Consider the following 12274-nt stretch of genomic DNA (forward strand, 5'->3'; position numbering starts at 1 on the left):
TTTCTCCAATAAACCCTGGAATATTTTGAGTATTTCATTAATTACTAATCTGACAGTGAAGTATCCCATAAAGATTAAATCATATTTACTATCTGACTTGTACTTTTCATAATACAGAGCTTGTTATGTTGTGCTTTATAATGTTTGAGTCCTCTGAATTTTATAGGTGCTATTTTCAAATCTGACAGTTAATGAATGGTTTTGTTCACTTTTTAGACGAGACAAGCTATGGATTTGCATGGAGTTTTGTGGAGGTGGCTCTCTACAGGATATTTATCATGGTATGTCAAGAGTAATTCCTTAAAGTCTAAGTAAAGCTTATTTTCAAAAATGGAGATGATTATAGTGTTTAAGAATCAGGGAGGAGGAACACTAATATTAGTATACATAATAATACATTGAAGGTAAATTTTAGCTTTTAGGTTGTGTTGCATTTTCTTAAACAGAATTAGCTATAGTGGGGTATTTTTGAGCAGCAAAAGTTACTTTCTTCCTTCAGTAGCTTCTGTACCCATCACTACTTTTAAAAGGCTGTAAAAAGAGACAATATTGTATTACAAAAATTTAAAAAGTATATACTGATGTGCTGTCTTCATAGCCATTTTGTTTCTGAACTTTTGAACTTTGCTTTAGTATAATCTATACCACTGCCTACAGATACCTAGATAAGTGAATTGATTAGCATGGATGCTCTTTGTAAACAGTGATCTTTTGTGTGTTTGTATAGCAGTAGTGCAACAAGGGTCTTCTTTTTTTATGCTGCATCAATGACATGTCAAAAGCAAAGGTGGCCTTGTATATTTGCTTTAGGCTTAGGTGCAGTGAGTGGTCAAAGAAACAAGGGGCATGTGCAAATCTATTTCATAAAGAGAGGATCAGTTGATTGCTAGTTTCCAAGAGACAAAATCAGTTTTGAGGGATTTTATTGCCCTGGAATTACAACTTGTGTAGGAAAGGAGTGTACTGTGAGTAACAGTTCTGTGGTTCTCGGGTGATGTTTTTCAGATAGGAAATCTATCCAAATTGTGAAGATTTTACACCTTAGGATCTTCACATCCTTCTCTTGTGCATAAACAGCTTGTATGTGTTTTTATATTTAAAATTGGGTGCAATTAAAACAAGGCACCAGTTCATAAGTTCACACTGTGCTCATGGCATAGGTACTTGAGCATGGCCTTGCTGATCCTTTACGTTTTTGCTAGTGTTGATAAAAGCCTCGTGTCTAATAGGTTTTGTTATATGGAACACCTGTAGAGTAGGAAATGAGCTCATGCCACATAAATGCCTGAACAGACATTGTACAGGAACAGTTTCCTGTTGCAGCTGATTTTTTTTTGCTTCTCTGCTGGTAGAGCGGAAAGTTCTTTTCTGATCTTAATTACCTTCCAAAGGGTCTTATTTTGGTTGAACTATAGGCCTCTGTAATCCTAAATCATTTAAGTTAATCAGAATTAAATTTCTCAAAATAAACATACATGCCTAGAAATATATACTCTGGGTGCTAATATATTTAGTTGTATGTGGGTTTGGAGCTTTTCTTTTGAAGAGGGAAGATGGATCTAGACCTGTTCTGAAGACATATATTGCATGATACTAATTTATATTATGGCTGTGGGTTTTTCATGCCACCTAAGCAGTTAGGTGCTTACGTCTTGTTTCATTTTGAACTCCCTACTCCTTCAGTTTCCTTTGAGAAGCCCCATCCAAATTTTCTGTTTATTTTTCTCTGCAAAACCTGAGAAGCTTGCATTGAGGACTGCATTTCCTGGTCTTAAAATCCTTTAATTTTGGGATCAAAGTCTGCTGACTGGAGACAAGTCACAGGCCATTCCTTGCTTGCTGTTCAGTATTTGGTTTACATATTTGTTCAGAATTTAATTGTTTTCCTTTGAGACTTGAGTGAGGTGGGACCCTGGAGGGAGATTAAGACTACTCCTTTCCTTGGTAAGCTGCTGAGATTGCTCAGAGGGAGCATTTGAGAAGGTGGCATGGTGTGGCAGGCCCAGGAGCAACAGTGCTGGTAGCTCATGCAGGAAAGGGTTGAGCAGCTGCAGAGAGCATATCACGTGGCTGCACGGAATGGAGAGCAGGTTGCACAGCAGTGGAGAGGATGGAAGGAGAGAGCAGGTCACAAAGGGCAGAAGGAAATTCCTAGGACTCAGAGGGAGCTGAGCGGAGTTTGCTGCAGCTCTGAGTCACTGGGTTGGAAGTCCAGGCCTGCATAAAGGACATAATAGGTTGTGCAGGGGAAAGAATTGTGCTTAAATCACTGCTTCTGTTTTTTTTTCCTCTTCATTGCTTTGAGATTTGTATATGGAGGAAGTTAGTAGTTTCCCTTCCTATGGGACTAGACATTTTTGAGTTCAAAAAATGTTTGGTGTCTTTGGGATGCTCAATCTGAGGGAAAGTAAGCACATTTACTTTGAAACTTCTAGTGTAAGATCCAATCAGTGTGAATGGAAGTAATGGAAGTGTGGGTTTGGAATGGACAGTATCTTACCTGATACTGAGAATTAATATTTTTTTTCCCTTCCATTTCAGTGACTGGACCACTTTCAGAACAGCAGATTGCCTATGTTAGCAGAGAAACACTACAGGTAGTGTGTTTTCAGGTTCTTATGGTTGACTTTTAATGTAAAAGTATTAAAAGCTATAAATAAAAGCTACAAGTACATGTGATGCCATGGAAATACAGTGTTTGGATGGCTTATCATTTTTCTCAGACTTCTGAGGAAGTCCTGTATTATAGCCTAGAACTGATTTTGTATAGTTGCATAACCTCAAATTATCCTGAATCATTTGAAGAAAACTGTCATCATTTTTCTGCAGTTAATTTTATTTTTTGTTTTTTTAAAGGGGGGAAGCAGCGTATTTATTAGTTCATATCTGTGGTACAAATTAGTTATGGTAAGTTTGAAGGAAAATTTATAGTCTGAGTTTTGCTTATCCAATAGTTGATCTATGCCAATCAAAAAAAAAAAAATTCCCTGTGTATTTGAGATGTTCAGCTTAAGGTCACCAGCCTCTCCTCATGGGTATGCTAGTTTTCATTTTTCTTTCCGAAATTAAAGGTTCAGTTCACCAGTAAATCAGAAACAACTTTTTTGGTGGATGTCTTGCTTCCATGTGTGAGAGCAGTTTTTAGCTTCTAGTGAATGCAGATCTGTTGAATGCCATCAATTGAGAGCTGCTGCCTCTCAGACACTCTCAAGATAGCTCTGTCCCTGAGCCAGCTCCCTTCCATACTACTTACTATCTCTTTGTGCTATGCCAGGACACCTGACTTCTGACTTAGAGGACATGGCTTTTTTTACCTTCCAGTGAAGTCTTACATGACATCAGGGAGTCAGTTTTTTAACTTTTAAGGCCTTTTGTTCTTATAGAATCATAGAATAGTTTGGGTTGAAAGGGACCTTTAAAGGTCATCTAGTCCAATCCCCCTGCAATGAGCAGGGACATCTTCAACTAGATCAGGTTTCTCAGAGCCCCATCCAGCCTGACCTTGAATGTTTCCAGGGATGGGGAATCTACCACCTCTCTGGAAACCTGTTCCAGTGTTTAATCACCCTCATTCTAAAGAATTTCTTCATTGTATCTAGTCTAAATCTACCCTCTTTAAATCTACCTCTACTTTAAAACCATTACCTCTTGTCCTATCATAACAGGCCCTACTAAAAAGTCTGTCCCCATCTTTCTTATAAGCCCCCTCTAAATATTGAAAGGCTATAATAAGGTCTCTATAGAGCCTTCATTTCTCCAACAACCGCAGTTCTCTTGGCCTTTGTTCATAAGAGAGGTGTTTCATCCCTCTGATAATTTTTGTGGTCTCCTCTGGACCCACTCTAACAGGTCCATGTCTTTCTGTGCTGAGGGCTCCAGAGCTGGACACAGCACTCCAGGTGGGGTCTGACCAGAGCAGAGTGCAGGGGCAGAATCACCTCCCTCGACCTGCTGGCAACACTGCTTTTGATGCAGCCCGGTTGGCTTTCTGAACTGTGAGCATATATTGCCAGCTCATGTCCAGCTTTTCATCCACCAGTACCCCCAAGTCCTTCTCTGCAGGGCGGCTCTAAACTCAGCCTGTATTTATACTAGGGGTTGCCTTGATCCAGGTGCAGGGCCTTGCACTTGGCCTTAATGAATCTCATGAGCTTCACATCAGTCCACTTCTTGAGCTTGTCCAAGTCCCTCTGAATGTATCCCATCTCTCAGGCATGTCAACTTCACCGCTTAGCTTGGTGTAATCTGCAAATTTGCTGAGGGGGCACTTGATCCCACTGTCTGTGTCACTGATGAAGATATTAGACAGTACTAGTCCTAGTACAGACCCCTAAGGAGGTGATCACTTGGCGCTGATCTCCATCCAAATATTGAGCCATTTACCACTACTCTGTGGATACAACCATTCAGCCAATTCCTTATCCACAGAATAGTCCATCCATCAAATCCATAATCTTCTCAGAGTATGGAGGTGTGTTTCAATAGTCTGCAGTGGAATTTATGAAGTCATTATTTATTGTGTGGGAAGATTTCTTGGTTAATATGTGTAAATTGCTTGTGAGAAGGAAACTTCCTACTCAGTGTACTTTCTAAGTGTTATCCATGGACCCATTTTTGTGTATTTCAATGTTACCTCTAAATACATGCTTATAACAGTCTGACCAAATATAACATACATAGTTTCTTGCTGTAGCTTATGATGCAGCAATCACTTTTCCTCATTAAAAGTCTTAAGAATATAGGCCATCTGTCCATCCATAAAAGTAATTTGTCCAAGGTTCATTTTGCCATCAGTTTCCATGAATCCAGAGTTTCATTGAATGTCTAAAGTTAGTGTTTGATATCCATATTTAGAAGCCCATTAAATGGTTTGTTTTCAAAAAACTTGCTATCAGTTCTGACTGGAATCAGGTGAGACTGATTCTGAAAATATAGGCTCTTTAAATATAGCCTTTAAAGTACCTGCTTCCAGGCAATTCAGTTTTGAAAATGGTGACCTCAGATTCTTCCAGGGCGGTGGTAAAAATGAGTGAGTTGTGGGGCTTTCTGTGGCGGAGCATCCAGACATTCAAATGCAAGGAGTGTACAAGGGACTCTTCTAGCTAATGTCAGCTTTTGCAACAGTCAGGTCAATGCTTCATACCAAAAGCAAATCGAACCCAGTTTCTGGGCCTGATGCATGCCTGCAGTGAGGACTCTGAAAAACCTTTGGACCAACTGAGTGTTGTTAATTATTTCCCTCAGAGAAACAGCTTAAAACATCTGTGAGTGTTTTTTTTCTTTTTTAGTTTATTTAAGGACTTCAATTTCATAACTAATTAGTACTTCAGGTGCATTGCATTCAGGTTTTCATGAACTGCCAAAAAAATACCCCAAAACTCTTATCTTCAGTGGTACTGTTGTCTCTCTGTACAGTGTTGTCTATCTGTACAATGCACTTGAAAATCTCAAGTACCAAGTCATCTAAATAATAGTTTCCTCATTTTTTCCTGTTGATATGTTCAGGACCATCCATGAACATGCTGATAGCTGAAAACAATCCTAATTTATTTTTGCAAGCAGTTCTGTGATGTCTTGTGTGAGCTGGGGGGGGGAAATCTGTCTGACATGGGTATCTCACATGAAAATGTAGTCTTCATGGAGATTTGTTACTGCAGAGTGAGGAAGATGTTTACATGTCGTTTTACCCCTGGAAGAGAATTTGAGTGATAAGCCTGCAGTGTCAAAAGTAATATGCTCTGTGATCTGTCATGCAGAAATTCAGTTCCATAGAATTCTTCCAGAATTGACATTTGAAGCTTCGAACTTAAGTATTGAGTCCTAAAATGCTTTGGTACTGTCATCAAGACCCAGAAAGACAGACTAATTCTTCTTCAGAAGTCCACAAATTGGAGTTGAACTCCTGTGTCAGATCTGAAGTGCTGCCTGCTAGAATGCTTATAGGCTTCGCTGAAGTTTGTAATGATATAGTAGATAACTGCATTTGACATCCAGTGATCTGACTGCTGAATAGAAGACTGTTAGGCAATTTAAAAGGAATTAACTTTATCTGAAAAAGTGACAGTTACCATGTCCAGAGGAAAACTTGGTCAGAGAATGCTTTTCTTAGAGTAGATGTGGTGACTAGTATCCTTCCCATCTATCCTGTGTTTTAGATATTATGCTACTACATATATGGAATTTGCAAATGCAGTACGGATACACTGAAATATAAGAACGTTCTTCAGTCAGTCCTTTAGATGATTGAATTGGATCCTAAATGTGCCTAGTAATTAAATGAAAAGTATTGGACTAAATTATTATCTAAATATTTTTTGCAGGGACTGTATTATCTTCACAGTAAAGGAAAAATGCACAGAGATATAAAGGTAAGTAAAAACTGAAGGGAATTTTGGTGATTTTAAAAGGCTACATGACCTTTAATGAGTCTTTACTCTTATGTATCAATTTTGGTGATATTTTAAATCTGTAGGGGTTTTCTATCTATTAGAATAAAATAAAATTTTCTGCCCAAGGGAAGAAAAATAATCTTACTTTAAAATGCATGCATGGAAATAGTGTGTTCTTTTCATTGGAGCCAAACATGCTAGTTTAGACCAGTGCTGTAAAAATTAGACATCAACTAGTGTCCAGAGCAACATGTGTTCAGGTGGCTGTAAGGGTGTGCTCTGTGCAAAAGGAAAGGTTTGGTCTTTCCCACACCTTTCCAAGAAGCTCAAGGTACCCTTCTCTTTGAATCAGCTAGTGAGCAGAGCCGTTGCTTTTGCTTCATGCAGCTTTTCTTGGTGAGCAGATTGCAGGGCAGTGGCTGCTGTTCCATGTGGTTCTTGGGAGACTACTTCTGTCCCCTCCCTCTGATTCTAAAATTAGAGAGGGTACCTCAAGTCAAGCTCTTAATGCTGACTTACTTAAACTTTCATCTCAACACAGTTGTATCAAAGACGGCTTGTTCAGACTCTTACACTATCTTACAGTTTCCTTCTGATACTTCCTGTTGACTTTCTGTCCCTGCACTACCTTTCCAAACTCTTTCTTGCTCAGACTTCAGCGTGAACTCGGCAGGCTTCCTCCTGAAAATCTGACAGTAAATTATCACATTTCTTTGTGTTGTGGGTGTTGGTTTGTTTTGGTTGGTTTGGGTTTTTTCGAACTAGGGATGCAGTGTACATAGTAGCTTCAACTGTAGATGCCTTAATGCAACCTGATTCCATTTTGTTCTCATTGACTGCAGGACATTTAGGTTTTGAGCTATCATTAAAATAATTTCTTAATGAAAAATTATTTTAGACACAAAATTTAAATGCTTTTCATTATACTTGATAGAATGCAAAATGATGCTTGTAAGGATACAGTGCACAGATACTTGTTTCTAAACAAAACCGCTGATAAAAAATGCTTACAGTGCTTACATTGAGAATTAAAAAAAAAAAAAAAAAAGCTGTTCTTGTGAGTGTGGAAAAATACTGTCTTCATCTGAAGATCTCCTGACTTGAATTATGTTTTTTCCCCCAGTAGCTAAATTATATATTTAGAGTATCTGTCCTGTTAGTCTTGAAAGGTGAACAAGGTCAAGAACATGTTAACTGGACTGTCACACTGTTTACCAAGCTACATTTGTAAAGCTCATCAACTATACTTGTGCAACATTTGCCAAAGTAAGCTGCATTTTACTGCAGGCCTGACTTCCTTCTCTGTGAAAAGCCATAATCTGTAAAAACATAGGCTCTTTTGAAGACTGATCTTTCTGTCTAGTTTGAGTGGTGCTGACGTTTAGAGCTGGTTTCAGTCTTCATATCGGATTTGTTTTCACTCCTTTTATGTTGTAATTTTATGGTACTGCTATGATACTACTGCTTTGGGGTAGTTTTGATTATTGAAGTGAGTGGTACATACAGCCACACAATAGCAGACTCTTCAAATCTAGAACTAACAGGATGGAAATAGTTTTGCTAAACACTTGAATATCAAGGCAGGTCCTAAGGCTGTAATTATCATGGATCTCAAACAAGGCAAAACCAGCTCCAACATATGTAAAGAAGCTCAAATTACTTCCAAATTGACCTTTAGAGTTCCTATTTCCTTTCAGTCAGTGTAAATAGAAAAATGTAGGAGTTCATCAGCATAGGCAAATCATCATATTCTGCTTTTTGAGAGGAGTTTTGTGTACAGTGGAAGCTCTGTAGTACCATAGACTAAAGAGTACTAAACTAAAAATTAATGAGAAACCCTGTATATCCAAGTTTCTTTATATAACAGAATGGGAACTGGCTAATTTCACAAATATTACCTTGGTAAGGCTGCAGATTTCTTGAATGCACAATCCGTGGTTTGTCTTGGCCCTTAGTTTGCCTTAAGATATCACATAATTTTTTTTAATGATATGGGAGGAATCTGCATATTTTAATTCAAGTATGCTTACTGTTTTTTTTAAGGGAGCAAACATTCTTTTAACGGATAATGGACATGTAAAATTAGGTGAGTTAATACAATTTAGTGCTATTAACATTTTAATGTGCTCTAAGAAGCAGTCTTCTGTATTCTGTTTAATGATGTAATGGTTCATCTAAGGAATTAGTGAATAACACAATTCTTCTCTTGCTGGTTAATATCTAACTGCACCATCCAATTAGCATCTGAGGAATAATTGGAGTAGTTTTAGAGCACTGAGGTAAAAGACTGATATTGTAAGGGGGAGGTAAAAATCAAATCACAGGTTATCATAAATTATTAATAAAATAAGCTAGAGTGCTTAAGTGTGAGATGTACTTTGAAAAGTTATCTGAAACAATATCTTGGATAATACTAAATTACATATTTTATTGTATTAAAACACTACATGTAACTGTTAGGACTCCTGTGCTAGCTTTCTTGTGTTGATGAGGGGCTTGTTTGTGTGCAGCCTGCATATTTGGCACATGACTAAGAGGAGCTGACAGATGGTATCTGAGATATACCAAGTTTCCATTATTTGCTTTTGTTATTTATTTTTTAAATATTTCCAATATATGTAAGAAACTCTTACAGTAGAGAAACCAAACGTGTTCATTAACAACATAAAATCAGTTATTAACTGTTTTGTTTTTGCTTTTTTTAATAGCTGATTTTGGAGTATCTGCACAGATAACAGCTACAATTGCCAAAAGGAAATCATTCATTGGCACCCCATATTGGTAACTGTGTTTTACCTGGCCGTTAATTTAATAGTAACATATATAATACTGTTGAAAAAACGTGATAGAATCATGCTATGTCACCTTCTGGGTAGACTAATCACTAAAGGCTGTGGCAGACTTTCTAGTGGTCAAATCTGTATTACTTACATTAAAACTGTATTAGCTGAGTGTCAGAGAAAATTCCCTAATTACTCTGAAAAATTGAAAGTCCATTTTCTGAAGTTCAGCATTTTATTTTCTCCTCTTTGTACTGGAAGTGGTTCTTCCCTTTTCTCCTTGAAGTAAATGACACACATTCTTCACTGTAAAATAGCACTTCTGTTACATATTTCTGAGAAGGATACTTTGTTGTCTGACAGCATTGTAGGTACAAGATAAAAATGTATAGTGAAAAAAACCCTACATTCAAGTATTCATTCTTGAAATGGTCAAACATAGCAGTTTGAGCATTCTTCAGCTGTGTAAGTCGCTTAAGGCATGGATGCACTTCCCTTTAAGAATAACATGAACACCCATCAGTCATAATTTTGGTTTGTGTGTCTCTTTCATAAGATGTCTGGGTGATTTTAGTCCTGGCCTGTATCACTGTGTAACTTTGAAATTGTGCCAGGCTTCTCGAATGACATGTCACAACCTTAAACAGTAAGAAGCATTACATAGGTTAAATGCGTCAGTTTTTCATTGCAAAGCTTCTCAAAGATTTGAGAGGAGAAGCAATTAAGCAGAATCGTTGAGATCATGGAGAAGAAAATTTAGTTGGAAACAGGCAGTGTGAAGGTTTTAGTGATCGTTAAGAGGTGTCTGGGCAGGTAAGGCTATGGTGCTTCGATGGGAGAGAAGTGAGGGGCAGAACTGCTGTGCAGAGTCTAGTTGTAGTAACCCTGCTGTTTATGCTCATGCTCCTCCTCCATGACTATCTGAAGTTAACCCATGTTCCCCCTCTACCCTGCTAACTCCTTCCCTTTTGATTTAGAGTGAGGTGTTTTGTGAACTCCTGAAGAAATATATGTAAATATAGTTCATACAGACTTGACATAAGTTGTATCACCAAACCCCTCATCATGTTTTCAGTTCTACAGATAATGGAATGGATGTCTGTGTTTTAAATAATGTATCATTTGAGATGCTGCCTGCTGTGTTACAGGAGCACTCATTAAGTGTCATAAAACAGATGAACGTCTTAACTATATTGAGTTAAATCTCCAGTTCCACTGCTACTTTTTAGGTCATCTGGACTAATACAGTTCAAAGCAAAAAAAATATTAACGTTTGCTGTCTGATACAACTGTGTAGGACAATCAAGTCCATAATTTACTTTGGCCATTTAAAGCATGTGACAATGCCTAATGAATCATTTTCTTTAGGTATTCCCTATTTATGTGTCAGTTATGTTTAATTTTTTTGCCACCTGAGGATGTGAAACTACTTTAACTTAAATGAGGTCTTCTGACATACAGCAAGGCAGACTTTACAAACAAGGAGTGCTCTGTGCAGAGGTGATAGCAAGTCTTCAGGACTTAGGTTTTCAGGATACAAGAATGCTGACATTTTATTACTTTTTAATGTTAGAATTCTTCAGAGTCACTTGATGGCTTTCTGGAGCAGTGTGAAAATTTGGATATTATTTGGGTGTTACTGTAGTTGAATAGTTATACCTTAGGCTCTTTGGTTGTTGAGTAGTAGTTTGTTGTGTGCCTCCAAAAAAATCTGAGACAGATTGGTTTCATCCACTTACTGCTAAATAGATGTTTTGGAAACTGCCTGTTAGTTACTAGAACATGATTGAAGAAAAATTCGTGTTTACATTATCTAACTTTTTACACACACATGTCTGTATATATATATATATATATATATATATATATATATATATATATATATATATATATATATATATATATATATATACACGTATATACATGACCTTATAGCTTGAGACTTTTAGGGAAAAGAGTAGTAAACTGCTGCATACAGAAGAATGTTTGATTTGGGGTGAGAAGTTTATCTAAAAATGTATTTTACACTTTAGGATGGCACCTGAAGTTGCTGCGGTAGAAAGAAAAGGTGGCTATAACCAACTCTGTGATCTGTGGGCAGTTGGAATAACTGCTATAGAGCTTGCTGAACTTCAACCTCCAATGTTTGACCTACATCCAATGAGGTTAGTAAGGGGTTAAAGCTTGGTGTGTATACACTTTAGGAATATGTATACATCTTCCTAAATAATCCATATGGAATAGTGGCTGTGTGCACTTGTGGTGTCTGGAGGTACTGCAAGGGTATTAGGTTGTATGGTAGAAATTGTTAACAACTTGTTTTGGTGCATAGGTGTGTAATGTTGTCCTGATAGCATCTCTTAAGCTGATGGACTTCTAACAACTAAATAATGTGTTTAGTGATTCTTCTCATGTATGTATTGATTGCAATGTTAAACCACAGAAATGCTGTTGTTTTTTTTAGAGCACTTTTTTTAATGACGAAAAGCAACTTCCAGCCTCCTAAATTAAAGGACAAAATGAAATGGTAAGTACTTTTCTGTTTCAGTAGATAATGATCGTGTATTTCACCAGGCAATTGATTCTAATGTTTACTACTTCATTTTACAGGTCCAATAGTTTCCATCATTTTGTGAAAATGGCACTTACTAAAAATCCTAAAAAAAGACCTACAGCTGAAAAGTTACTACAGGTATAAATTTATGTATGGGATTTTCTTTAAGTTACAAAATTAAAACATGCTTAATATAAGTGGTTGGAATTTTAACATGTGTTTTTCCTTCTGTCTTTCAGCATCCTTTTGTTACCCAGCCATTAAATCGAAGTCTTGCTATTGAACTTTTGGATAAAATGAATAATCCTGATCATTCCACGTACCATGATTTCGATGATGATGATCCTGAGGTAGCAATATGTTTTAATAGCAGAATCAGATTAAGTTTCATTTTGCCAACAAAATTAAATGATTCTGATTTATTGAGCCACATAATGTTTTGTTATCTGGGAATAGTCCCAAGGGTTGTTTTTACTTTTGGTTGTACTGCTCTGTCACACGTACAGACACTTACTGAGATTCATTATATTTGGGGGAGAGAAGCTCAAAGA

The 12274-nt window shown here is 37.2% G+C and overlaps 1 protein-coding gene across 4 annotated transcripts in view; it reads left to right on the forward strand.

The window, feature by feature from the left end:
• The window catches only part of MAP4K3 (mitogen-activated protein kinase kinase kinase kinase 3), an 84408-nt gene that overhangs the window by 18746 nt on the left and 53388 nt on the right, over positions 1–12274 (forward strand). For all 4 annotated transcript variants that reach the window (XM_026846308.1, XM_026846309.1, XM_026846310.1 and 1 more), the window contains exons 4-12: positions 217–281; positions 2542–2597; positions 6321–6368; positions 8433–8475; positions 9098–9170; positions 11203–11334; positions 11634–11696; positions 11780–11861; positions 11963–12073. In XM_026846308.1, coding sequence (XP_026702109.1) covers positions 217–281; positions 2542–2597; positions 6321–6368; positions 8433–8475; positions 9098–9170; positions 11203–11334; positions 11634–11696; positions 11780–11861; positions 11963–12073 — 673 coding nt within the window. The remainder of the gene's footprint in view (positions 1–216; positions 282–2541; positions 2598–6320; positions 6369–8432; positions 8476–9097; positions 9171–11202; positions 11335–11633; positions 11697–11779; positions 11862–11962; positions 12074–12274) is intronic.

This window comes from Athene cunicularia, assembly GCF_003259725.1.
Source record: "Athene cunicularia isolate RWA chromosome 3 unlocalized genomic scaffold, athCun1 chr3_part1, whole genome shotgun sequence".
In the NCBI taxonomy this organism is placed as follows: Eukaryota; Metazoa; Chordata; class Aves; order Strigiformes; family Strigidae; genus Athene; species Athene cunicularia.